Here is a 25,441-nt window from a genome sequence, read left to right on the forward strand (position 1 = left end):
TGATCCCTCTGTAGGTAACTCTCACCTGTTCTGTAATTTCAGGTGTTCTGCCGGCTCAGGGAAGATTCGCCTACAAACTGATGAACGACCTTTTTGTGAATTACTCCAACGCTCTGCGTCCGGTGGACGACATGGACAAGGCGATGAACGTCACCCTGCAGGTCACCCTGTCCCAGATCATCGACATGGTAGAGTCACCGCCAGAAATGATGGTGGGCATGGTGGGGCCCTTAGTCTGTGAAGCGTGTCCAGTCCCCTTAGTCTGTGAAGCGTGTCCAGTCCCCTTAGTCTGTGAAGCGTGTCCAGTCCCCTTAGTCCGTGAAGCGTGTCCAGTCCCCTTAGTCTGTGAAGCGTGTCCAGTCCCCTTAGTCTGTGAAGCATGTCCAGTCCCCTTAGTCTGTGAAGCGTGTCCAGTCCCCTTAGTCCGTGAAGCGTGTCCAGTCCCCTTAGTCCGTGAAGCGTGTCCAGTCCCCTTAGTCTGTGAAGCGTGTCCAGTCTCCTTAGTCTGTGAAGCGTGTCCAGTCCCCTTAGTCTGTGAAGTGTGTCCAGTCCCCTTAGTCTGTGAAGCGTGTCCAGTCCCCTTAGTTTGTGAAGCGTGTCCAGTCCCCTTAGTCTGTGAAGCGTGTCCAGTCGCCTTAGTCTGTGAAGCGTGTCCAGTCCCCTTAGTCTGTGAAGCGTGTCCAGTCCCCTTAGTCTGTGAAGCGTGTCCAGTCCCCTTAGTCCAGTCCCCTTAGTCTGTGAAGCGTGTCCAGTCCCCTTAGTCAGTGAAGCGTGTCCAGTCCCCTTAGTCCGTGAAGCGTGTCCAGTCCCCTTAGTCTGTGAAGCGTGTCCAGTCCCCTTAGTCTGTGAAGCGTGTCCAGTCCCCTTAGTCTGTGAAGCGTGTCCAGTCCCCTTAGTCTGTGAAGCGTGTCCAGTCCCCTTAGTCTGTGAAGCGTGTCCAGTCCCCTTAGTCTGTGAAGCGTGTCCAGTCCCCTTAGTCTGTGAAGCGTGTCCAGTCCCCTTAGTCTGTGAAGTGTGTCCAGTCCCCTTAGTCTGTGAAGCGTGTCCAGTCCCCTTAGTATGTGAAGCGTGTCCAGTCCCCTTAGTCTGTGAAGCGTGTCCAGTCCCCTTAGTCCGTGAAGCGTGTCCAGTCCCCTTAGTCCGTGAAGCGTGTCCAGTCCCCTTAGTCTGTGAAGCGTGTCCAGTCCCCTTAGTCTGTGAAGCGTGTCCAGTCCCCTTAGTCTGTGAAGCGTGTCCAGTCCCCTTAGTCTGTGAAGCGTGTCCAGTCCCCTTAGTCTGTGAAGCGTGTCCAGTCCCCTTAGTCTGTGAAGTGTGTCCAGTCCCCTTAGTCTGTGAAGCGTGTCCAGTCCCCTTAGTATGTGAAGCGTGTCCAGTCCCCTTAGTCTGTGAAGCGTGTCCAGTCCCCTTAGTCTGTGAAGCGTGTCCAGTCCCCTTAGTCCGTGAAGCGTGTCCAGTCCCCTTAGTTTGTGAAGTGTGTCCAGTCCCCTTAGTTTGTGAAGCGTGTCCAGTCCCCTTAGTCTGTTAAGGCGTGTCCAGTCCCCTTAGTCTGTGAAGCGTGTCCAGTCCCCTTAGTCTGTGAAGCGTGTCCAGTCCCCTTAGTCTGTGAAGTGTGTCCAGTCCCCTTAGTCTGTGAAGCGTGTCCAGTCCCCTTAGTCTGTGAAGCGTGTCCAGTCCCCTTAGTCTGTGAAGCGTGTCCAGTCCCCTTAGTTTGTGAAGCGTGTCCAGTCCCCTTAGTCTGTGAAGCGTGTCCAGTCCCCTTAGTCCGTGAAGCGTGTCCAGTCCCCTTAGTCTGTGAAGCGTGTCCAGTCCCCTTAGTCTGTGAAGTGTGTCCAGTCCCCTTAGTCTGTGAAGCGTGTCCAGTCCCCTTAGTCTGTGAAGTGTGTCCAGTCCCCTTAGTCTGTGAAGCGTGTCCAGTCCCCTTAGTCTGTGAAGTGTGTCCAGTCCCCTTAGTCTGTGAAGCGTGTCCAGTCCCCTTAGTCCGTGAAGCGTGTCCAGTCTCCTTAGTTTGTGAAGCGTGTCCAGTCCCCTTAGTCTGTGAAGCGTGTCCAGTCCCCTTAGTCTGTGAAGCGTGTCCAGTCCCCTTAGTCTGTGAAGCGTGTCCAGTCCCCTTAGTCTGTGAAGCGTGTCCAGTCCCCTTAGTCTGTGAAGCGTGTCCAGTCCCCTTAGTCTGTGAAGCGTGTCCAGTCCCCTTAGTCTGTGAAGCGTGTCCAGTCCCCTTAGTCTGTGAAGTGTGTCCAGTCCCCTTAGTCTGTGAAGCGTGTCCAGTCCCCTTAGTATGTGAAGCGTGTCCAGTCCCCTTAGTCTGTGAAGCGTGTCCAGTCCCCTTAGTCCGTGAAGCGTGTCCAGTCCCCTTAGTCCGTGAAGCGTGTCCAGTCCCCTTAGTCTGTGAAGCGTGTCCAGTCCCCTTAGTCTGTGAAGCGTGTCCAGTCCCCTTAGTCTGTGAAGCGTGTCCAGTCCCCTTAGTCTGTGAAGCGTGTCCAGTCCCCTTAGTCTGTGAAGCGTGTCCAGTCCCCTTAGTCCGTGAAGCGTGTCCAGTCCCCTTAGTCTGTGAAGCGTGTCCAGTCCCCTTAGTCTGTGAAGCGTGTCCAGTCCCCTTAGTCTGTGAAGCGTGTCCAGTCCCCTTAGTCTGTGAAGCGTGTCCAGTCCCCTTAGTCTGTGAAGCGTGTCCAGTCCCCTTAGTCTGTGAAGCGTGTCCAGTCCCCTTAGTCTGTGAAGTGTGTCCAGTCCCCTTAGTCTGTGAAGCGTGTCCAGTCCCCTTAGTCTGTGAAGCGTGTCCAGTCCCCTTAGTCTGTGAAGCGTGTCCAGTCCCCTTAGTCCGTGAAGCGTGTCCAGTCCCCTTAGTCCGTGAAGCATGTCCAGTCCCCTTAGTCTGTGAAGCGTGTCCAGTCCCCTTAGTCTGTGAAGCGTGTCCAGTCCCCTTAGTTTGTGAAGCGTGTCCAGTCCCCTTAGTCTGTGAAGCGTGTCCAGTCCCCTTAGTCCGTGAAGCGTGTCCAGTCCCCTTAGTCTGTGAAGCGTGTCCAGTCCCCTTAGTCTGTGAAGTGTGTCCAGTCCCCTTAGTCTGTGAAGCGTGTCCAGTCCCCTTAGTCTGTGAAGTGTGTCCAGTCCCCTTAGTCTGTGAAGCGTGTCCAGTCCCCTTAGTCTGTGAAGTGTGTCCAGTCCCCTTAGTCTGTGAAGCGTGTCCAGTCCCCTTAGTCCGTGAAGCGTGTCCAGTCTCCTTAGTTTGTGAAGCGTGTCCAGTCCCCTTAGTCTGTGAAGCGTGTCCAGTCCCCTTAGTCTGTGAAGCGTGTCCAGTCCCCTTAGTCTGTGAAGCGTGTCCAGTCCCCTTAGTCTGTGAAGCGTGTCCAGTCCCCTTAGTCTGTGAAGCGTGTCCAGTCCCCTTAGTCTGTGAAGCGTGTCCAGTCCCCTTAGTCTGTGAAGCGTGTCCAGTCCCCTTAGTCTGTGAAGTGTGTCCAGTCCCCTTAGTCTGTGAAGCGTGTCCAGTCCCCTTAGTATGTGAAGCGTGTCCAGTCCCCTTAGTCTGTGAAGCGTGTCCAGTCCCCTTAGTCCGTGAAGCGTGTCCAGTCCCCTTAGTCCGTGAAGCGTGTCCAGTCCCCTTAGTCTGTGAAGCGTGTCCAGTCCCCTTAGTCTGTGAAGCGTGTCCAGTCCCCTTAGTCTGTGAAGCGTGTCCAGTCCCCTTAGTCTGTGAAGCGTGTCCAGTCCCCTTAGTCTGTGAAGCGTGTCCAGTCCCCTTAGTCCGTGAAGCGTGTCCAGTCCCCTTAGTCTGTGAAGCGTGTCCAGTCCCCTTAGTCTGTGAAGCGTGTCCAGTCCCCTTAGTCTGTGAAGCGTGTCCAGTCCCCTTAGTCTGTGAAGCGTGTCCAGTCCCCTTAGTCCGTGAAGCGTGTCCAGTCCCCTTAGTTTGTGAAGTGTGTCCAGTCCCCTTAGTTTGTGAAGCGTGTCCAGTCCCCTTAGTCTGTTAAGGCGTGTCCAGTCCCCTTAGTCTGTGAAGCGTGTCCAGTCCCCTTAGTCTGTGAAGCGTGTCCAGTCCCCTTAGTCTGTGAAGTGTGTCCAGTCCCCTTAGTCTGTGAAGCGTGTCCAGTCCCCTTAGTCTGTGAAGCGTGTCCAGTCCCCTTAGTCTGTGAAGCGTGTCCAGTCCCCTTAGTTTGTGAAGCGTGTCCAGTCCCCTTAGTCTGTGAAGCGTGTCCAGTCCCCTTAGTCCGTGAAGCGTGTCCAGTCCCCTTAGTCTGTGAAGCGTGTCCAGTCCCCTTAGTCTGTGAAGTGTGTCCAGTCCCCTTAGTCTGTGAAGCGTGTCCAGTCCCCTTAGTCTGTGAAGTGTGTCCAGTCCCCTTAGTCTGTGAAGCGTGTCCAGTCCCCTTAGTCTGTGAAGTGTGTCCAGTCCCCTTAGTCTGTGAAGCGTGTCCAGTCCCCTTAGTCCGTGAAGCGTGTCCAGTCTCCTTAGTTTGTGAAGCGTGTCCAGTCCCCTTAGTCTGTGAAGCGTGTCCAGTCCCCTTAGTCTGTGAAGCGTGTCCAGTCCCCTTAGTCTGTGAAGCGTGTCCAGTCCCCTTAGTCTGTGAAGCGTGTCCAGTCCCCTTAGTCTGTGAAGCGTGTCCAGTCCCCTTAGTCCGTGAAGCGTGTCCAGTCCCCTTAGTCTGTGAAGCGTGTCCAGTCCCCTTAGTCTGTGAAGCGTGTCCAGTCCCCTTAGTCTGTGAAGCGTGTCCAGTCCCCTTAGTCTGTGAAGCGTGTCCAGTCCCCTTAGTCCGTGAAGCGTGTCCAGTCCCCTTAGTCTGTGAAGCGTGTCCAGTCCCCTTAGTTTGTGAAGCGTGTCCAGTCCCCTTAGTCTGTGAAGCGTGTCCAGTCCCCTTAGTCCGTGAAGCGTGTCCAGTCCCCTTAGTCTGTGAAGCGTGTCCAGTCCCCTTAGTCTGTGAAGTGTGTCCAGTCCCCTTAGTCTGTGAAGCGTGTCCAGTCCCCTTAGTCTGTGAAGTGTGTCCAGTCCCCTTAGTCTGTGAAGCGTGTCCAGTCCCCTTAGTCTGTGAAGCGTGTCCAGTCCCCTTAGTCTGTGAAGCGTGTCCAGTCCCCTTAGTCCGTGAAGCGTGTCCAGTCCCCTTAGTCTGTGAAGCGTGTCCAGTCCCCTTAGTCTGTGAAGCGTGTCCAGTCCCCTTAGTCTGTGAAGCGTGTCCAGTCCCCTTAGTCTGTGAAGTGTGTCCAGTCCCCTTAGTCTGTGAAGTGTGTCCTGTCCCCTTAGTCTGTGAAGCGTGTCCAGTCCCCTTAGTTTGTGAAGCGTGTCCAGTCCCCTTAGTCTGTGAAGCGTGTCCAGTCCCCTTAGTCTGTGAAGCGTGTCCAGTCCCCTTAGTCTGTGAAGTGTGTCCAGTCCCCTTAGTCTGTGAAGCGTGTCCAGTCCCCTTAGTCCGTGAAGCGTGTCTGGGCCTCCTTAGTCTGTGAAGCGTGTCCAGTCCCCTTAGTCCGGAAAGCCTGTCTGGGTTCCCTTAGTCTGTGAAGCGTGTCCAGTCCTCTTAGTCTGTGAAGCGTGTCCAGTCCCCTTAGTCTGTGAAGCGTGTCCAGTCCCCTTAGTCTGTGAAGCGTGTCCAGTCCCCTTAGTCTGTGAAGCGTGTCCAGTCCCCTTAGTCTGTGAAGTGTGTCCAGTCCCCTTAGTCTGTGAAGCGTGTCCAGTCCCCTTAGTGCGTGAAGCATGTCCAGTCCCCTTAGTCTGTGAAGCGTGTCCAGTCCCCTTAGTCTGTGAAGCGTGTCCAGTCCCCTTAGTCTGTGAAGCGTGTCCAGTCCCCTTAGTCCGTGAAGCGTGTCCAGTCCCCTTAGTCCGGAAAGCCTGTCTGGGTTCCCTTAGTCTGTGAAGCGTGTCCAGTCCTCTTAGTCTGTGAAGCGTGTCCAGTCCCCTTAGTCTGTGAAGTGTGTCCAGTCCCCTTAGTCTGTGAAGCGTGTCCAGTCCCCTTAGTCTGTGAAGCGTGTCCAGTCCCCTTAGTCTGTGAAGCGTGTCCAGTCCCCTTAGTCTGTGAAGCGTGTCCAGTCCCCTTAGTCTGTGAAGCGTGTCCAGTCCCCTTAGTCTATGAAGCGTGTCCAGTCCCCTTAGTCTGTGAAGCGTGTCCAGTCCCCTTAGTCCGTGAAGCGTGTCCAGTCCCCTTAGTCTGTGAAGCGTGTCCAGTCCCCTTAGTCTGTGAAGCGTGTCTGGGCCTCCTTAGTCTGTGAAGCGTGTCCAGTCCCCTTAGTCTGTGAAGCGTGTCCAGTCCCCTTAGTCTGTGAAGTGTGTCCAGTCCCCTTAGTCTGTGAAGCGTGTCCAGTCCCCTTAGTCTGTGAAGTGTGTCCAGTCCCCTTAGTCTGTGAAGCGTGTCCAGTCCCCTTAGTCTGTGAAGTGTGTCCAGTCCCCTTAGTCTGTGAAGTGTGTCCAGTCCCCTTAGTCTGTGAAGCGTGTCCAGTCCCCTTAGTTTGTGAAGCGTGTCCAGTCCCCTTAGTCTGTGAAGCGTGTCCAGTCCCCTTAGTCTGTGAAGCGTGTCCAGTCCCCTTAGTCTGTGAAGTGTGTCCAGTCCCCTTAGTCTGTGAAGCGTGTCCAGTCCCCTTAGTCCGTGAAGCGTGTCTGGGCCTCCTTAGTCTGTGAAGCGTGTCCAGTCCCCTTAGTCCGGAAAGCCTGTCTGGGTTCCCTTAGTCTGTGAAGCGTGTCCAGTCCTCTTAGTCTGTGAAGCGTGTCCAGTCCCCTTAGTCTGTGAAGCGTGTCCAGTCCCCTTAGTCTGTGAAGCGTGTCCAGTCCCCTTAGTCTGTGAAGCGTGTCCAGTCCCCTTAGTCTGTGAAGTGTGTCCAGTCCCCTTAGTCTGTGAAGCGTGTCCAGTCCCCTTAGTCCGTGAAGCATGTCCAGTCCCCTTAGTCTGTGAAGCGTGTCCAGTCCCCTTAGTCTGTGAAGCATGTCCAGTCCCCTTAGTCCGTGAAGCGTGTCCAGTCCCCTTAGTCTGTGAAGCGTGTCCAGTCCCCTTAGTCTGTGAAGCGTGTCTGGGCCTCCTTAGTCTGTGAAGCGTGTCCAGTCCCCTTAGTCTGTGAAGCGTGTCCAGTCCCCTTAGTCTGTGAAGTGTGTCCAGTCCCCTTAGTCTGTGAAGCGTGTCCAGTCCCCTTAGTCTGTGAAGTGTGTCCAGTCCCCTTAGTTTGTGAAGCGTGTCCAGTCCCCTTAGTCTGTGAAGCGTGTCCAGTCCCCTTAGTCTGTGAAGTGTGTCCAGTCCCCTTAGTCCGGGAAGCCTGTCTGGGTTCCCTTAGTCTGTGAAGCCTGTCTGGGCTTCCATAGTCTGTGAAGCCTGTCTGAACCCACTTCCACACAGGCCAGGCAGCATGTAAGGTGAGCCCAGTAAGGACATCTCTTCTATGTCATGGGAAATAATTGACACATAGAGAGACATGGACCACTATTGTCCTCACCTTCTGATTAACCAGTATTGTCCTCACCTTCTGGTTGACCAGTATTGGCCTCTTCTGGTTGACCACTATTGGCCACTTCTGGTTGACCACTATTGGCCTCTTCTGGGTGACCAGTATTGGCCTCTTCTGGTTGACCAGTATTGGCCTCTTCTGGTTGACCACTATTGTCCTCACCTTCTGGTTGACCAGTATTGGCCTCTTCTGGTTGACCAGTATTGGCTTCTTCTGGTTGACCAGTATTGGCTTCTTCTGGTTGACCAGTATTGGCCTCTTCTGGTTGACCAGTATTGGCCTCTTCTGGTTGACCAGTATTTGCCTCTTCTGGTTGACCACTATTGTCCTCACCTTCTGGTTGACCAGTATTGGCCTCTTCTGGTTGACCAGTATTTGCCTCTTCTGGTTGACCAGTATTGACCTCTTCTGGTTGACCAGTATTGGCTTCTTCTGGTTGACCAGTATTGGCCTCTTCTGGTTGACCAGCATTTGCCTCTTCTGATTGACCAGTATTGACCTCTTCTGGTTGACCAGTATTGGCCTCTTCTGGTTGACCACTATTGGCCTCTTCTGGTTGACCAGTATTGGCCTCTTCTGGTTGACCAGTATTGGCTTCTTCTGGTTGACCAGTATTGACCTCTTCTGGTTGACCAGTATTGACCTTTTCTGGTTGACCAGTATTGACCTCTTCTGGTTGACCAGTATTGACCTCTTCTGGTTGACCAGTATTGGCCTCTTCTGGTTGACCAGTATTGGCCTCTTCTGGTTGACCAGTATTGTCCTCACCTTCTGGTTGACCAGTATTGGCTTCTTCTGGTTATCAGTATTGACCTCTTCTGGTTGACCAGTATTGGCCTCTTCTGGTTGACCACTATTGGCCTCTTTTGGTTGACCAGTATTGACCTCTTCTGGTTGACCACTATTGGCCTCTTCTGGTTGACCAGTATTGGCCTCTTCTGGTTGACCAGTATTGGCCTCTTCTGGTTGACCACTATTGGCCTCTTCTGGTTGACCAGTATTGGCCTCTTCTGGTTGACCACTATTGTCCTCACCTTCTGGTTGACCAGTATTGGCCTCTTCTGGTTGACCAGTATTGGCCTCTTCTGGTTGACCAGTATTGGCCTCTTCTGGTTGACCAGTATTGGCCTCTTCTGGTTGACCACTATTGTCCTCACCTTCTGGTTGACCAGTATTGGCCTCTTCTGGTTGACCACTATTGGCCTCTTCTGGTTGACCAGTATTGGCCTCTTCTGGTTGACCACTATTGTCCCCACCTTCTGGTTGACCAGTATTGGCCTCTTCTGGTTGACCAGTATTGGCCTCTTCTGGTTGACTACTATTGGCCTCTTCTGGTTGACCACTATTGGCCTCTTCTGGTTGACCAGTATTGGCCTCTTCTGGTTGACCACTATTGTCCTCACCTTCTGGTTGACCAGTATTGGCCTCTTTCAGTTGACCAGCATTGTCCTCACCACCTTCTCCTTCTGGTCTTTCCTAGGATGAGCGGAATCAGATCTTGATAACGTATCTGTGGATCCGGCAGGTATGGTACGACGCCTACCTGCGCTGGAACAAGGAAGAATACGATGGTCTGGATACCATCCGTATACCGAGTAGTTATGTCTGGAGACCCGATATTGTCCTCTATAACAGGTAGGTCATACATGGGAACTTCAATTCTTATCATTCTTCCAGCCCCGGTGAGGCCAAATCTTCCACTCTGTCACCGGGGACGGCCTTGCCGGGTTCTCCTGTCTGAATAGGTCAATAGACTTCATGGCAAATTGGGATGGAATTGGGACGTATTATAACCCCTGTCAGGTTTTCTCTGCTATCCGAGGCTCAATTCGATTTCCTCTCACTTCCTGTCCTGCTGACAGCGGGTTCAATCCGAAGCTGTGAAAATAATGATACTAAGAGTGACCTCTACTTCTTATGGACACCTACAGGTGACATTTCAGGCCATGCGCCGGGTGGGGGGATGGGGGCACAGGTGACATTTCAGGCCATGCCCTGGGGGGGTCACAAATGACATTTCAGGCCATGCCCCGGGGGGTCACACATGACATTTCAGGACATTCCCCGGGGGGGGGAGGGGGGTCACAAATGACATTTCAGGCCATGCCCTGGGGGGTGGGGGGTCACAAATGACATTTCAGGCCATGCCCCGGGGGGTCACACATGACATTTCAGGACATTCCCCGGGGGGGGGGGGGGGGTGGAGGGTCACACATGACATTTCAGGCCACGCTTCGGGGGTCACACATGACATTTCAGGACATTCCCTGGGGGGGTGGAGGGTCACACATGACATTTCAGGCCACTCCCGGGGGGGGGGTCACAAATGACATTTCAGGCCATGCCCTGGGGGGTGGGGGGTCACAAATGACATTTCAGGCCATGCCCCGGGGGGTCACACATGACATTTCAGGACATTCCCCGGGGGGGGGGTGGAGGGTCACACATGACATTTCAGGCCACGCTTCGGGGGTCACAAATGAGATTTCAGGCCATTCCTGGGGGGTCACAAATGACATTTCAAGCCATTCCTGGGGGGTGGGGGGTCACACTTGACATTTCAGGCCACGCTCCGGGGGGGGGGGTCACACATGACATTTCAGGCCACTCCCGGGGGGGGGGGTCACACATGACATTTCAGGCCACGCTTCGGGGGTCACACATGACATTTCAGGCCACGCTCCGGGGGGGGGGGGGGTCACACATGACATTTCAGGCCACGCTCCGGGGGTCACACTTGACATTTCAGGCCATGCCCCGGGGGGTGGGGGGTCACACTGGACATTTCAGGCCACGCTCCGGGGGGGGGGGGGGGGTCACACATGACATTTCAGGCCATTCCTGGGGAGTGGGGGGTCACACATGACATTTCAGGCCACGCTCCGGGGGGGGGTCACAAATGACATTTCAGGCCACGCTCCGGGGGGGGGGGTCACAAATGACATTTCAGGCCACGCTCCGGGGGGGGGTCACACATGACATTTCAGGCCATGCCCGGGGGGTCACACATGACATTTCAGGCCATTCCTGGGGAGTGGGGGGTCACACATGACATTTCAGGCCACGCTCCGGGGGGGGGGGGGGTCGCACATGACATTTCAGGCCACGCTCCGGGGGGGGGGGGTCACACATGACATTTCAGGCCACGCTCCGGGGGGGGGGGTCACACTTGACATTTCAGGCCACGCTCCGGGGGGGGGGGTCACACATGACATTTCAGGCCACGCTCCGGGGGGGGGGCACACATGACATTTCAGGCCACGCTCTGGGGGGGGGGGGTCACACATGACATTTCAGGCCACGCTCCGGGGGGGGGGGTCACACATGACATTTCAGGCCACGCTCCAGGGGGGGGGTCACACATGACATTTCAGGCCATGCCACGGGGGGTGGGGGGTCACAAATTACATTTCAGGCCACGCTCCGGGGGGGGGGGGGGGTCACACATGACATTTCAGGCCACGCTCGGGGGGGGGGGTCACACATGACATTTCAGGCCACGCTCCGGGGGGGGGGTCACACATGACATTTCAGGCCACGCTCTGGGGGGGGGGTCACACATGACATTTCAGGCCACGCTCCGGGGGGGGGGTCACACATGACATTTCAGGCCACGCTCCGGGGGGGGGTCACACATGACATTTCAGGCCACGCTCTGGGGGGGTGGGGTCACACATGACATTTCAGGCCACGCTCCGGGGGGGGGGGTCACACATGACATTTCAGGCCACGCTCCAGGGGGGGGGTCACACATGACATTTCAGGCCATGCCACGGGGGGTGGGGGGTCACAAATTACATTTCAGGCCACGCTCCGGGGGGGGTGGGGGGTCACACATGACATTTCAGGCCACGCTCTGGGGGGGGGGGTCACACATGACATTTCAGGCCACGCTCCGGGGGGGGGGGTCACACATGACATTTCAGGCCACGCTCCGGGGGGGAGGGGGGTCACACATGACATTTCAGGCCATGCCACGGGGGGTGGGGGGTCACAAATTACATTTCAGGCCACGCTCCGGGGGGGGGGGGGGGGTCACACATGACATTTCAGGCCACGCTCTGGGGGGGGTCACACATGACATTTCAGGCCACGCTCCGGGGGGGGTCACACATGACATTTCAGGCCACGCTCCGGGGGGGGGTCACACATGACATTAAAGGGCAATCTCTGGGGGGGGGGTCACACTTGACATTTCAGGCCACGCTCTGGGGGGGGGGTCACACATGACATTTCAGGCCATTCTCCGGGGGTCGCACATGACATTTCAGGCCATTCTCCGGGGGGGGGGGGGGGTCACACATGACATTTCAGGCCACGCTCTGGGGGGGGGGTCACACATGACATTTCAGGCCACGCTCCGGGGGGGGGGGGGGTCACACATGACATTTCAGGCCACGCTCCGGGGGGGGGGGGGTCACACATGACATTTCAGGCCATTCTCCGGGGGGGGGGGGGGGTCACACATGACATTTCAGGCCACGCTCCGGGGGGGGGGTCACACATGACATTTCAGGCCACGCTCCGGGGGGGAGGGGGGTCACACATGACATTTCAGGCCATTCTCCGGGCTCTGCAGGGATTTGCCGCCGCCGGCGCTCGCTCGCTCGGGAAGGTGTAACACAATCTCAGGTACAGCTGCTGTGTGCGGCGGCTCAGGTTCTTCAGGTGACTCTCCGAGCCCCGGGACCAAATTACAGACACACGTGGGGGGGAGGGGGGGCTTGTATTAATCATCTGCTCCCGGGGATCCCGCATGTCAGGGGCCACACAACTAAATAATAAGGGGCATGGGGGAGCTACACCAAAAGGAAAACTATCCCCCCCCCCCCCCAGGGAAAAGGAATTTAACCCCTTCCTGCACATGATGAAATGACATGAATGACTCCTTTCGGTGGGAGACTAACACAGGAGGAGACCCCAGACGGGTTGACTTCCGAAGTCAGTCAGTAGATCCAGCCCCCCAATGCCGGTACCCACACAGTACCCCAAATAAATTGTCCCAAACAGAGCATAACTCACCCCGCCAACCTCTGCCTCTCTCAGAGAACCTGCCTGCCGCTGGGGAGAGGCCTGGACTGGCCCTTCCCCCCGGAGTCCTTTCACCCCCTGGAGAGAAGACAGGGTGACTGGGCTCAGTCCATCATGATCAGGGATGAGCTTTATGGTCGACTTGAACATTGGCTGTTCGGCGAAGAAAAGGGGAGTGTTTGGGGACCCGGGTCCTGCCCCAGGGGGAGTGTTTGGGGACCCGGGTCCTGCCCCAGGGGAGTGTTTGGTGACCCGGGTCCTGCCCCAGGGGAGTGTTTGGGGACCCGGGTCCTGCCCTAGGGGAGTGTTTGGGGACCCGGGTCCTGTCCCAGGGGGAGTGTTTGGGGACCCGGGTCATGCCCCAGGGGAGTGTTTGGGGACCCGGGTCCTGCCCCAGGGGAGTGTTTGGGGACCCGGGTCCTGTCCCAGGGGAGTGTTTGGGGACCCGGGTCCTGCCCCAGGGGAGTGTTTGGGGACCCGGGTCCTGTCCCAGGGGAGTGTTTGGGGACCCGGGTCCTGCCCCAGGGGAGTGTTTGGGGACCCGGGTCCTGCCCCAGGGGAGTGTTTGGGGACCCGGGTCCTGTCCCAGGGGGAGTGTTTGGGGACCCGGGTCCTGCCCCAGGGGAGTGTTTGGGGACCCGGGTCCTGCCCCAGGGGAGTGTTTAGGGACCCGGGTCCTGCCCCAGGGGAGTGTTTGGGGACCCGGGTCCTGTCCCAGGGGAGTGTTTGGGGACCCGGGTCCTGCCCCAGGGAAGTGTTTGGGGACCCGGGTCCTGCCCCAGGGGAGTGTTTGGGGACCCGGGTCCTGCCCCAGGGGAGTGTTTGGGGACCTGGCTCCTGCCCCAGGGGTGTGTTTGGGGACCCGGGTCCTGCCCCAGGGGGAGTGTTTGGGGACCCGGGTCCTGCCCCAGGGGAGTGTTTGGGGACCCGGGTCCTGCCCCAGCGGAGTGTTTGGGGACCCGGGTCCTGCCCCAGGGGGAGTGTTTGGGGACCCGGGTCCTGTCCCAGGGGAGTGTTTGGGGACCCGGGTCCTGCCCCAGGGAAGTGTTTGGGGACCCGGGTCCTGCCCCAGGGGAGTGTTTGGGGACCCGGGTCCTGCCCCAGGGGAGTGTTTGGGGACCTGGCTCCTGCCCCAGGGGTGTGTTTGGGGACCCGGGTCCTGCCCCAGGGGGAGTGTTTGGGGACCCGGGTCCTGCCCCAGGGGAGTGTTTGGGGACCCGGGTCCTGCCCCAGCGGAGTGTTTGGGGACCCGGGTCCTGCCCCAGGGGGAGTGTTTGGGGACCCGGGTCCTGTCCCAGGGGAGTGTTTGGGGACCCGGGTCCTGCCCCAGGGGAGTGTTTGGGGACCCGGGTCCTGCCCCAGGAGAGTGTTTGGGGACCTGGGTCCTGCCCCAGGGGAGTGTTTGGGGACCCGGGTCCTGCCCCTGGGGGAGTGTTTGGGGACCCGGGTCCTGCCCCAGGGGAGTGTTTGGGGACCCGAGTCCTGCCCCAGGGGAGTGTTTGGGGACCCGGGTCCTGCCCCAGGGGAGTGTTTGGGGACCCGGGTCCTGCCCCAGGGGAGTGTTTGGGGACCCGGGTCCTGTCCCAGGGGAGTGTTTGGGGACCCGGGTCCTGCCCCAGGGGAGTGTTTGGGGACCCGGGTCCTGCCCCAGGGGAGTGTTTGGGGACCCGGGTCCTGCCCCAGGGGAGTGTTTGGGGACCCGAGTCCTGTCCCAGGGGAGTGTTTGGGGACCCGGGTCCTGCCCCAGGGGAGTGTTTGGGGACCCGAGTCCTGCCCCAGGGGAGTGTTTGGGGACCCGGGTCCTGCCCCAGGGGAGTGTTTGGGGACCCGCGTCCTGCCCCAGGGGAGTGTTTGGGGACCCGGGTCCTGCCCCAGGGGAGTGTTTGGGGACCCGGGTCCTGCCCCAGGGGACATGTATCAATGCATAAAAAAGTTTTAAAAACTGCCATTTTTTCGGGAGCAGTGATATTAATAATGCTAAAAGTGAAACAATAAAAGTGAAATATTCCTTTAAATGTTGTACCTTGGGGGTGTCTATAGTATGCCAGTAAAGTAGCGCATGTTTCCCGTGACGCGCAAGTGGGGGACGGGGTGACCCGTGACACCACAGAGAAGCCGCCAGAAACCCCTGTTACATCAGAACGGGGGGGGGGGTCACTCCTCCATGCCACGGCTGGCCCCGCCCTCGGTTATAAAAGAAATGTCACACGGCTCGCGCGTAGCGGCGGGTAGCTTGGGTCCGGGTTGTGGAAGGATGTACATAGCTGGATTTTATTTTTTAATAAAGGACTTTTCCCAAGCTGTCTGTACCCCGTTACCAATTCACATGGGGGGGGGCAGGATCTGGGGGTCCCCTTGTTAAAGGGGTCTTCCAGATTACGATAAGCCCCCCGCCCGCAGACTCCCACAACCACCGGGCAAGGGTTGTGGGGATGAGGTCCTTGTCCCCATCAACATGAGGACATCCTCCCCATGTTTAGGGCTTGTGGCCTGGTACGGTTCAGGAGGGGGGGGGGGCGCTCTCTTGTCCCCCCTCTGGTATGTATTGTTGGGGGAACCCCACGACATTTTGTTTTAATTACACGGGGTTCCCCTTAAAATCCATACCAGACCCAAAGGGCCTGGTAATGGAATCCTGGGGGGACCCCCACGCTATTTATTTTTTTATGAATGAATTCTCTCTGAATTGCCGGAGCCGACAATTCATTATAGCCGCAAGTCCGGTTTTAAATGTCTTTTTTCCTTTCAGAAATGACACTTTGTGCAGGGACAGTTCTATGTACGGGAAACATGCGCTATTTCATATGCTGACTTTACACCCCCTAGGGACAGGACCCGGGTCCCCAAACACTCCCCTGGGACAGGACCCGGGTCCCCAAACACTCCCCTGGGACAGGACCCGGGTCCCCAAACACTCCCCTGGGACAGGACCCGGGTCCCCAAACACTCCCCTGGGGCAGGACCCGGGTCCTCAAACACTCCCCTGGGGCAGGACCCGGATCCCCAAACACTCCCCTGGGGCAGGACCCGGGTCCCCAAACACTCCCCTGGGGCAGGACCCGGGTCCCCAAACACTCCCCTGGGACAGGACCCGGGTCCCCAAACACTCCCCTGGGACAGGACCCGGGTCCCCAAACACTCCCCTGGGACAGGACCCGGGTCCCCAAACACTCCCCTGGGACAGGACCCGGGTCCCCAAACACTCCCCTGGGGCAGGACCCGGGTCCTCAAACACTCCCCTGGGGCAGGACCCGGATCCCCAAACACTCCCCTGGGGCAGGACCCGGGTCCCCAAACACTCCCCTGGGGTAGGACCCGGGTCCCCAAACACTCCCCTGGGACAGGACCCGGGTCCCCAAACACTCCCCTGGGACAGGACCCGGGTCCCCAAACACTCCCCTGGGACAGGACCCGGGTCCCCAAACACTCCCCTGGGACAGGACCCGGGTCCCCACACACTCCCCTGGGGCAGGACCCGGGTCCCCAAACACTCCCCTGGGGCAGGACCCGGATCCCCAAACACTCCCCTGGGGCAGGACCCGGGTCCCCAAACACTCCCCTGGGGCAGGACCCGGGTCCCCAAACACTCCCCTGGGACAGGACCCGGGTCCCCAAACACTCCCCTGGGGCAGGACCCGGGTCCCCAAACACTCCCCTGGGACAGGACCCGGGTCCCCAAACACTCCCCTGGGACAGGACCCGGGTCCCCAAACACTCCCCTGGGGCAGGACCCGGGTCCTCAAACACTCCCCTGGGGCAGGACCCGGATCCCCAAACACTCCCCTGGGGCAGGACCCGGGTCCCCAAACACTCCCCTGGGGTAGGACCCGGGTCCCCAAACACTCCCCTGGGACAGGACCCGGGTCCCCAAACACTCCCCTGGGACAGGACCCGGGTCCCCAAACACTCCCCTGGGACAGGACCCGGGTCCCCAAACACTCCCCTGGGACAGGACCCGGGTCCCCAAACACTTTTTAGGACAATAACTTGCATATTAGCCTTTAAAATTAGCACTTTAGATTTCAAATGTTCGAGTCCCATAGACTTGAATGGGGTTCTAAAGTTCACAGGAACATTTGGTGTGTTCGCAAGTTCTGGTGCGAACCGAACAGGGGGGTGTTCCGCTCATCCCTACTCCTGTCTCAATGCCGCACTCCTGTCTCATCGTCCTTCACTGCCCATCATCGTCCTTCACTGCCCATCACTGTCCTTCACTGCCCATCACTGCCCATCATTGTCCTTCACTGATCTTCACTGCCCATCATCGTCCTTCACTGCCCATCATCGTCCTTCACTGATCTTTACTGCCCATCATCGTCCTTCACTGCCCATCATCGTCCTTCACTGATCTTTACTGCCCATCACTGTCCTTCACTGCCCATGACTGCCCATCATTGTCCTTCACTGATCTTCACTGCCCATCATCGTCCTTCACTGCCCATCATCGTCCTTCACTGATCTTTACTGCCCATCATCGTCCTTCACTGATCTTCACTGCCCATCATTGTCCTTCACTAATCTTCACTGCCCATCATCGTCCTTCACTGCCCATCATCGTCCTTCACTGCCCATCATCGTCCTTCACTGCCCATCATTGTCCTTCACGGATCTTCACTGCCCATCATCGTCCTTCACTGCCCATCATCGTCCTTCACTGATCTTTACTGCCCATCATCGTCCTTCACTGCCCATCATCGTCCTTCACTGCCCATCATCATCCTTCACTGCCCATCATTGTCCTTCACTGATCTTCACTGCCCATCATCGTCCTTCACTGATCTTCACTGCCCATCATTGTCCTTCACTAATCTTCACTGCCCATCATCGTCCTTCACTGCCCATCATCGTCCTTCACTGCCCATCATCGTCCTTCACTGCCCATCATTGTCCTTCACGGATCTTCACTGCCCATCATCGTCCTTCACTGCCCATCATCGTCCTTCACTGCCCATCATCATCCTTCACTGCCCATCATTGTCCTTCACTGCCCATCATCGTCCTTCACTGATCTTCACTGCCCATCACTGCCCATCATCGTCCTTCACTGCCCATCATTGTCCTTCACTGATCTTCACTGCCCATCATCGTCCTTCACTGATCTTCACTGCCCATCATCGTCCTTCACTGCCCATCATCGTCCTTCACTGCCCATCATTGTCCTTCACTGATCTTCACTGCCCATCATCGTCCTTCACTGCCCATCACTGCCCATCACTGTCCTTCACTGCCCATCATCGTCCTTCACTGTCCTTCACTGCCCATCACTGTCCTTCACTGCCCATCATCGTCCTTCACTGCCCATCATCGTCCTTCACTGCCCATCACTGCCCAGCATCGTCCTTCACTGCCCATCATCGTCCTTCACTGCCCATCATCGTCCTTCACTGCCCATCACTGTCCTTCACTGCCCATCACTGCCCATCATTGTCCTTCACTGATCTTCACTGCCCATCATCGTCCTTCACTGCCCATCATCGTCCTTCACTGATCTTTACTGCCCATCATCGTCCTTCACTGCCCATCATCGTCCTTCACTGATCTTTACTGCCCATCACTGTCCTTCACTGCCCATGACTGCCCATCATTGTCCTTCACTGATCTTCACTGCCCATCATCGTCCTTCACTGCCCATCATCGTCCTTCACTGATCTTCACTGCCCATCATTGTCCTTCACTAATCTTCACTGCCCATCATCGTCCTTCACTGCCCATCATCGTCCTTCACTGCCCATCATCGTCCTTCACTGCCCATCATTGTCCTTCACGGATCTTCACTGCCCATCATCGTCCTTCACTGCCCATCATCGTCCTTCACTGCCCATCATCATCCTTCACTGCCCATCATTGTCCTTCACTGCCCATCATCGTCCTTCACTGATCTTCACTGCCCATCATCGTCCTTCACTGATCTTCACTGCCCATCACTGCCCATCATCGTCCTTCACTGCCCATCATTGTCCTTCACTGATCTTCACTGCCCATCATCGTCCTTCACTGATCTTCACTGCCCATCATCGTCCTTCACTGCCCATCATCGTCCTTCACTGCCCATCATTGTCCTTCACTGATCTTCACTGCCCATCATCGTCCTTCACTGCCCATCACTGCCCATCACTGTCCTTCACTGCCCATCATCGTCCTTCACTGTCCTTCACTGCCCATCACTGTCCTTCACTGCCCATCATCGTCCTTCACTGCCCATCATCGTCCTTCACTGCCCATCACTGCCCAGCATCGTCCTTCACTGCCCATCATCGTCCTTCACTGCCCATCATCGTCCTTCACTGCCCAGGCCTCTAGTTGTTGTCCATGCCGGAGGTCTTGGGTTGGTTTGTGCCAACAACTCCCTGCTGATGACCACCTGAATGGCACCATTTGGCTTCTTCCTCTGTAATAATAGAAGGTCATTGCCCACAATTTCTAATTTCCATCTTTTCCCCTCCCCCAGTGCTGATGACCAGTTCACGGGATCCATGGAGACCAATGTTATGATTCGGTACGACGGTAAGATTATGTGGGACTCACCGGCCATCACCAAGAGCTCCTGCAAAGTGGACGTCTCCTTCTTCCCATTTGATAGACAGCAATGCCGCTTGACCTTTGGCTCTTGGACCTACAATGGGAACCAGATCGATATCCTCAATCACCTGGACACGGCGGACCTGACGGACTTTGTGGAGAATGTGGAATGGGAAGTTCTGGGGATGCCAGCCAAGAAAAATGTCATCACCTATGGGTGCTGTTCTGAGCCGTACCCCGATGTCACCTACACCCTAATGCTGAAGAGAAGAGCCTCCTTCTACATCTTCAACCTCCTCCTTCCATGTGTGATGATCTCCTTCCTCGCCCCTCTGGGCTTTTATCTGCCGGCAGACTCCGGGGAGAAGGTGTCACTGGGTGTCACGGTCCTCCTGGCCCTCACCGTATTCCAGCTGCTGGTGGCGGAAAGTATGCCGCCCTCCGAAAATGTGCCACTAATCGGTGAGTATAGGAAGAGGGCATGGGCGAGGGGTTTAGGGTCATATGGGGTGTGTTTAGGGGAGGGGTGTGGGGTTATATGGGGTGTGGGGTTATATGGGGTGTGGGGTTATATGGGGTGTGGTTAGGGGAGGGGTTTAGGGTTATATGGGGTGTGGGGTTATATGGGGTGTGGTTAGGGGAGGGGTGTGGGGTTATATGGGGTGTGTTTAGGGGAGGGGTGTGGGGTTATATGGGGTGTGGGGTTATATGGGGTGTGTTTAGGGGAGGGGTGTGGGGTTATATGGGGTGTGGGGTTATATGGGGTGTGGTTAGGGGAGGGGTGTGGGGTTATATGGGGTGTGTTTAGGGGAGGGGTGTGGGGTTATATGGGGTGTGTTTAGGGGAGGGGTGTGGGGTTATATGGGGTGTGTTGGGGGAGGGGTGTGGGGTTATATGGGGTGTGTTTAGGGGAGGGGTGTGGGATTATATGGGGCGTGTTTAGGGGAGGGGTGTGGGGTTATATGGGGTGTGTGTTTAGGGGAGGGGTTTAGGGTTATATGGGGTGTGTTTAGGGGAGAAGGTGTCACTGGGTGTCACGGTCCTCCTGGCCCTCACCGTATTCCAGCTGCTGGTGGCGGAAAGTATGCCGCCCTCCGAAAATGTGCCACTAATCGGTGAGTATAGGAAGAGGGCATGGGCGAGGGGTTTAGGGTTATATGGGGTGTGTTTAGGGGAGGGGTTTAGGGTTATATGGGGTGTAGGGTTATATGGGGTGTGTTTAGGGGAGGGGGGTGTGGGGTTATATGGGGTGTGTTTAGGGGAGGGGTGTGGGGTTATATGGGGTGTGTTTAGGGGAGGAGTTGTGGGGTTATATGGGGTGTGTTTAGAGGAGGGGTGTGGGGTTATATGGGGTGTGGTTAGGGGAGGGGTGTGGGGTTATATGGGGTGTGGTTAGGGGAGGGGTGTGGGGTTATATGGGGGTGTAATTAGGGGAGGAGTTGTGGGGTTATCTTGGGGTGTAATTAGGGGAGGAGTTGTGGGGTTATATGGGGTGTGTTTAGGGGAGGGGTGTGGGGTTATATGGGGTGTGTTTAGGGGAGGAGTTGTGGGGTTATATGGGGTGTGTTTATGGGAGGGGTGTGGGGTTATATGGGGTGTAATTAGGGGAGGGGTGTGGGGTTATATGGGGGTGTAATTAGGGGAGGAGTTGTGGGGTTATATGGGGTGTGTTTAGGGGAGGGGTGTGGGGTTATATGGGGTGTGTTTAGGGGAGGAGTTGTGGGGTTATATGGGGTGTGTTTAGGGGAGGGGTGTGGGGTTATATGGGGGTGTGTTTAGGGGAGGGGTGTGGGGTTATATGGGGGTGTAATTAGGGGAGGAGTTGTGGGGTTATATGGGGTGTGTTTAGGGGAGGGGTGTGGGGTTATATGGGGTGTGGTTAGGGGAGGAGTTGTGGGGTTATATGGGGTGTGTTTAGAGGAGGGGTGTGGGGTTATATGGGGTGTAATTAGGGGAGGGGTGTGGGGTTATATGGGGTGTGTTTAGGGGAGGGGTGTGGGGTTATATGGGGGTGTAATTAGGGGAGGAGTTGTGGGGTTATCTTGGGGTGTAATTAGGGGAGGAGTTGTGGGGTTATATGGGGTGTGTTTAGGGGAGGGGTGTGGGGTTATATGGGGTATGTTTAGGGGAGGGGTGTGGGGTTATATGGGGTGTGTTTAGGGGAGGGGGGGTGTGGGGTTATATGGGGTGTGTTTAGGGAAAGGGGGCGTGGGGTTATATGGGGTGTGTTTAGGGGAGGGGTGTGTGGTTATATGGGGGTGTAATTAGGGGAGGAGTTGTGGGGTTATCTTGGGGTGTAATTAGGGGAGGAGTTGTGGGGTTATATGGGGTGTGTTTAGGGGAGGGGTGTGGGGTTATATGGGGTGTGTTTAGGGGAGGGGTGTGGGGTTATATGGGGGTGTAATTAGGGGAGGAGTTGTGGGGTTATATGGGGTGTGTTTAGGGGAGGGGTGTGGGGTTATATGGGGTGTGTTTAGGGGAGGGGTGTGGGGTTATATGGGGTATGTTTAGGGGAGGGGTGTGGGGTTATATGGGGGTGTAATTAGGGGAGGAGTTGTGGGGTTATCTTGGGGTGTAATTAGGGGAGGAGTTGTGGGGTTATATGGGGTGTGTTTAGGGGAGGGGGTGTGGGGTTATATGGGGTGTGTTTAGGGGAGGGGTGTGTGGGGTTATATGGGGTGTGTTTAGAGGAGGGGTGTGGGGTTATATGGGGTGTGTTTAGGGGAGGAGTTGTGGGGTTATATGGGGTGTGTTTAGAGGAGGGGTGTGGGGTTATATGGGGTGTGTTTAGGGGAGGGGTGTGGGGTTATATGGGGTGTGTTTAGGGGAGGGGTGTGGGGTTATATGGGGGTGTAATTAGGGGAGGAGTTGTGGGGTTATATGGGGTGTGTTTAGGGGAGGGGTGTGGGGTTATATGGGGTGTGTTTAGGGGAGGGGTGTGGGGTTATATGGGGTGTGTTTAGGGGAGGGGTGTGGGGTTATATGGGGTGTGTTTAGGGGAGGGGTGTGGGGTTATATGGGGTGTGTTTAGGGGAGGGGTGTGGGGTTATATGGGGTGTGTTTAGGGGAGGGGTGTGGGGTTATATGGGGTGTGTTTAGGGGAGGAGTTGTGGGGTTATATGGGGGTGTAATTAGGGGAGGAGTTGTGGGGTTATATGGGGTGTGTTTAGGGGAGGGGTGTGTGGTTTTATGGGGGTGTAATTAGGGGAGGAGTTGTGGGGTTATATGGGGTGTGTTTAGGGGAGGGGTGTGGGGTTATATGGGGTGTGTTTAGGGGAGGAGTTGTGGGGTTATATGGGGTGTGTTTAGGGGAGGAGTTGTGGGGTTATATGGGGTGTGTTTAGGGGAGGGATGAGATGAGATCTTGCCTCGGCACTGTCTGGAGTCCATGGATGTCCTTCTAATGATGGACGGTGGGGAAGTTCTGATTTTCTTGCTGTCTGTTGGGAGATGTCTGGAATTTCGGGAGAGTAAAGTTACTGAAAGGTCATTTGAAGGAATTTTCTGACATTGGCCTGGTTGTGTATTTATTGGTTGTGTATTTATGGGTTGTGTATTTATTGGTTGTGTATTTATTGGTTGTGTTTTTATTGGTTGTGTATTTGTTGGTTGTGTATTTATTGGTTGTGTATTTATGGGTTGTGTATTTATTGGTTGTGTATTTGTTGGTTGTGTATTTATTGGTTGTGTATTTATGGGTTGTGTATTTATTGGTTGTGTATTTATTGGTTGTGTTTTTATTGGTTGTGTATTTGTTGGTTGTGTATTTATTGGTTGTGTATTTATTGGTTGTGTTTTTATTGGTTGTGTATTTATTGGTGGTGTTTTTATTGGTTGTGTATTTATTAGTTGTGTATTTATTGGTCGTGTATTTATTGGTCGTGTTTTTATTGGTTGTGTATTTATTGGTTGTGTATTTATTGGCTGTGTTTTTATTGGTTGTGTATTTATTGGTCGTGTTTTTATTGGTTGTGTATTTATTGGTTGTGTATTTATTGGTCGTGTTTTTATTGGTTGTGTATTTATTGGTTGTGTTTTTATTGGTTGTGTATGTATTGGTTGTGTATTTATTGGTTGTGTATTTATTGGTTGTGTATTTATTGGTTGTGTATTTATTGGTTGTGTTTTTATTGGTTGTGTATTTATTGGTTGTGTTTTTATTGGTTGTGTATTTATTGGTTGTGTATGTATTGGTTGTGTTTTTATTGGTTGTGTATTTATTGGTTGTGTTTTCATTGGTTGTGTATTTATTGGTTGTGTTTTTATTGGTTGTGTATTTATTGGTTGTGTATGTATTGGTTGTGTATTTATTGGTTGTGTATTTATTGGTTGTGTTTTTATTGGTTGTGTATTTATTGGTTGTGTATTTATTGGTTGTGTATGTATTGGTTGTGTATTTATTGGTTGTGTATTTATTGGTTGTGTATTTATTGGTTGTGTATTTATTGGTTGTGTTTTTATTGGTTGTGTATTTATTGGTTGTGTTTTTATTGGTTGTGTATTTATTGGTTGTGTTTTTATTGGTTGTGTATTTATTGGTTGTGTATTTATTGGTTGTGTTTTTATTGGTTGTGTATTTATTGGTTGTGTATTTATTGGTTGTGTTTTTATTGGTTGTGTTTTTATTGGTTATGTATTTATTGGTTGTGTATTTATTGGTTGTGTATATATTGGTTGTGTATTTGTTGGTTGTGTATTTATTGGTTGCGTTTTTATTGGTTGTGTATTTGTTGGTTGTGTATTTATTGGTTGTGTTTTTATTGGTTGTGTTTTTATTGGTTGTGTTTTTATTGGTTATGTACTTATTGGTTGTGTATTTATTGGTTGTGTTTTTATTGGTCGTGTTTTTATTGGTTGTGTTTTTATTGGTTGTGTATTTATTGGTTGTGTATTTATTGGTTGTGTATTTATTGGTTGTGTTTTTATTGGTTGTGTATTTATTGGTTGTGTATTTATTGGTTGTGTATTTATTGGTTGTGTATTTATTGGTTGTGTTTTTATTGGTTGTGTATTTATTGGTTGTGTTTTTATTGGTTGCGTATTTATTGGTTGCGTATTTATTGGTTGTGTTTTTATTGGTTGTGTTTTTATTGGTTGTGTTTTTATTGGTTGTGTTTTTTGGTTGTGTTTTTATTGGTTGTGACTTTCACTTGTTTGGTTTGGATCTATGAAGTGACCCGCCTGTCATTGGTATGAAAACTTTCACCAGCTGTGCCCTATCATAGAATAACTTGTGTACTTACCTGCCCGGCGGGTGACCGGTGAACTGCAGAGGCAGTGGCGGATAGAATTTCCCCAACTGGGCTCTGGAGCTCCTCCCATTGGCCCCTACGTTCCTCCAGAAGAGCCCAGTGGGGGACACACTATCCCACCCAGAGTCCGGAGGGTCCCTAGACAGGTAAGTAGACACAGGTGGGTCTCTCACAGGGTGCAGCTGGTGGAGATGGGTTAGTAATACACAGAGTAATAATGTCCATCTTCTCTCCTGGCAGGAAAGTATTACATTGCCACGATGACCATGATCACGGCCTCCACCGCCCTCACCATCTTCATCATGAACATCCATCACTGCGGCCCGGAGGCCAAGCCCGTCCCCAAGTGGGCCAAGAAGTTCATCCTGCAGTACATGTCGCGGATATTCTTTGTCTATGAGGTGGGTGAGAGCTGCAAGAGGGCGCAAGCCGAGCCAGAGAGGCCAACCAATGGACAGGCCATAAACGGGCAAGCCAAAAAGGAGGAGCCCCCCGCGGTACCGAAGAGCTGTCCAGACAGCGGTCCCAACACCAAGGTGGTGAAGGAGGAGATGGACTGGGCATACCAGGGTGGGAAATACGAAGGCTCTGATCCCTGCAGGTCTGGGACGGGGTGTGGAGACCAAGAGTGCTCCAAAATTCATTGTCTGTGCCATAATGAACGCCTGCTGAAAAACATTAACTACATGGCCAACTGCTTCCGGGAACAAAAGGCCGCTCAGAAACGGACTGGCGAGTGGAAGAAGGTGGCAAAGGTCATGGACCGTTTCTTCATGTGGGTGTTCTTCATCATGGTCTTCTTCATGAGCGTGCTTATCATGGGAAAAGCCATCTGAAGGGCTCCCGATGGAGGACTAGGTCTCCCGATGGAGGACTAGGGCTCCCCATGGAGGATCAGGGCTCCCAATGGAGGACTAGGGCTCCCGATGGAGGAGGACTAGGGCTCTCGATGGAGGAGGACTAGGGCTCTCAATGGAGGAGGACTAGGGCTAGCGCTCCAACTCACAGTATTCTTCAATTGCCTTACCTGGGGGTGAGCTCTTGACTTTGGCAGCTCCTAGGTGTCCAATATAGAGGGAAGGCATCTGCCCAGTCATGGGGGGTGGGGTGGGAACCCAACTGCGGAGAACCTCTGCTGGCTCCAGATCCGTGGTGGACAAAGTTCTATAATAATAAACATAATAAACATACTGCCATCCCAATCCTCAGAGTGTCTTTGTATATTTCTGGTGACATCTGTACAT

The 25,441-nt window shown here is 54.6% G+C and overlaps 1 protein-coding gene across 2 annotated transcripts in view; it reads left to right on the plus strand.

The window, feature by feature from the left end:
- Positions 1-25,057, plus strand: part of LOC120921553 (neuronal acetylcholine receptor subunit alpha-10-like) — a 66,328-nt gene extending 41,271 nt beyond the window's left edge. Inside the window, exons 2-6 of one of the 2 annotated variants that reach the window (XM_040334052.1) lie at positions 43-188; positions 8,876-9,030; positions 18,875-19,313; positions 19,967-20,060; positions 24,438-25,057. In XM_040334052.1, coding sequence (XP_040189986.1) covers positions 43-188; positions 8,876-9,030; positions 18,875-19,313; positions 19,967-20,060; positions 24,438-25,033 — 1,430 coding nt within the window. In that variant the 3' untranslated portion in view covers positions 25,034-25,057. Of the gene's footprint in view, positions 1-42; positions 189-8,875; positions 9,031-18,874; positions 19,408-19,966; positions 20,061-24,437 lie in introns of both variants that reach the window. The other variant, XM_040334053.1, reaches the window with a different exon arrangement.
- Positions 25,058-25,441: the final 384 nt, after the last annotated feature.

The sequence above is a fragment of the Rana temporaria genome (assembly GCF_905171775.1).
Source record: "Rana temporaria chromosome 2 unlocalized genomic scaffold, aRanTem1.1 chr2d, whole genome shotgun sequence".
NCBI classification, from domain to species: domain Eukaryota; kingdom Metazoa; phylum Chordata; class Amphibia; order Anura; family Ranidae; genus Rana; species Rana temporaria.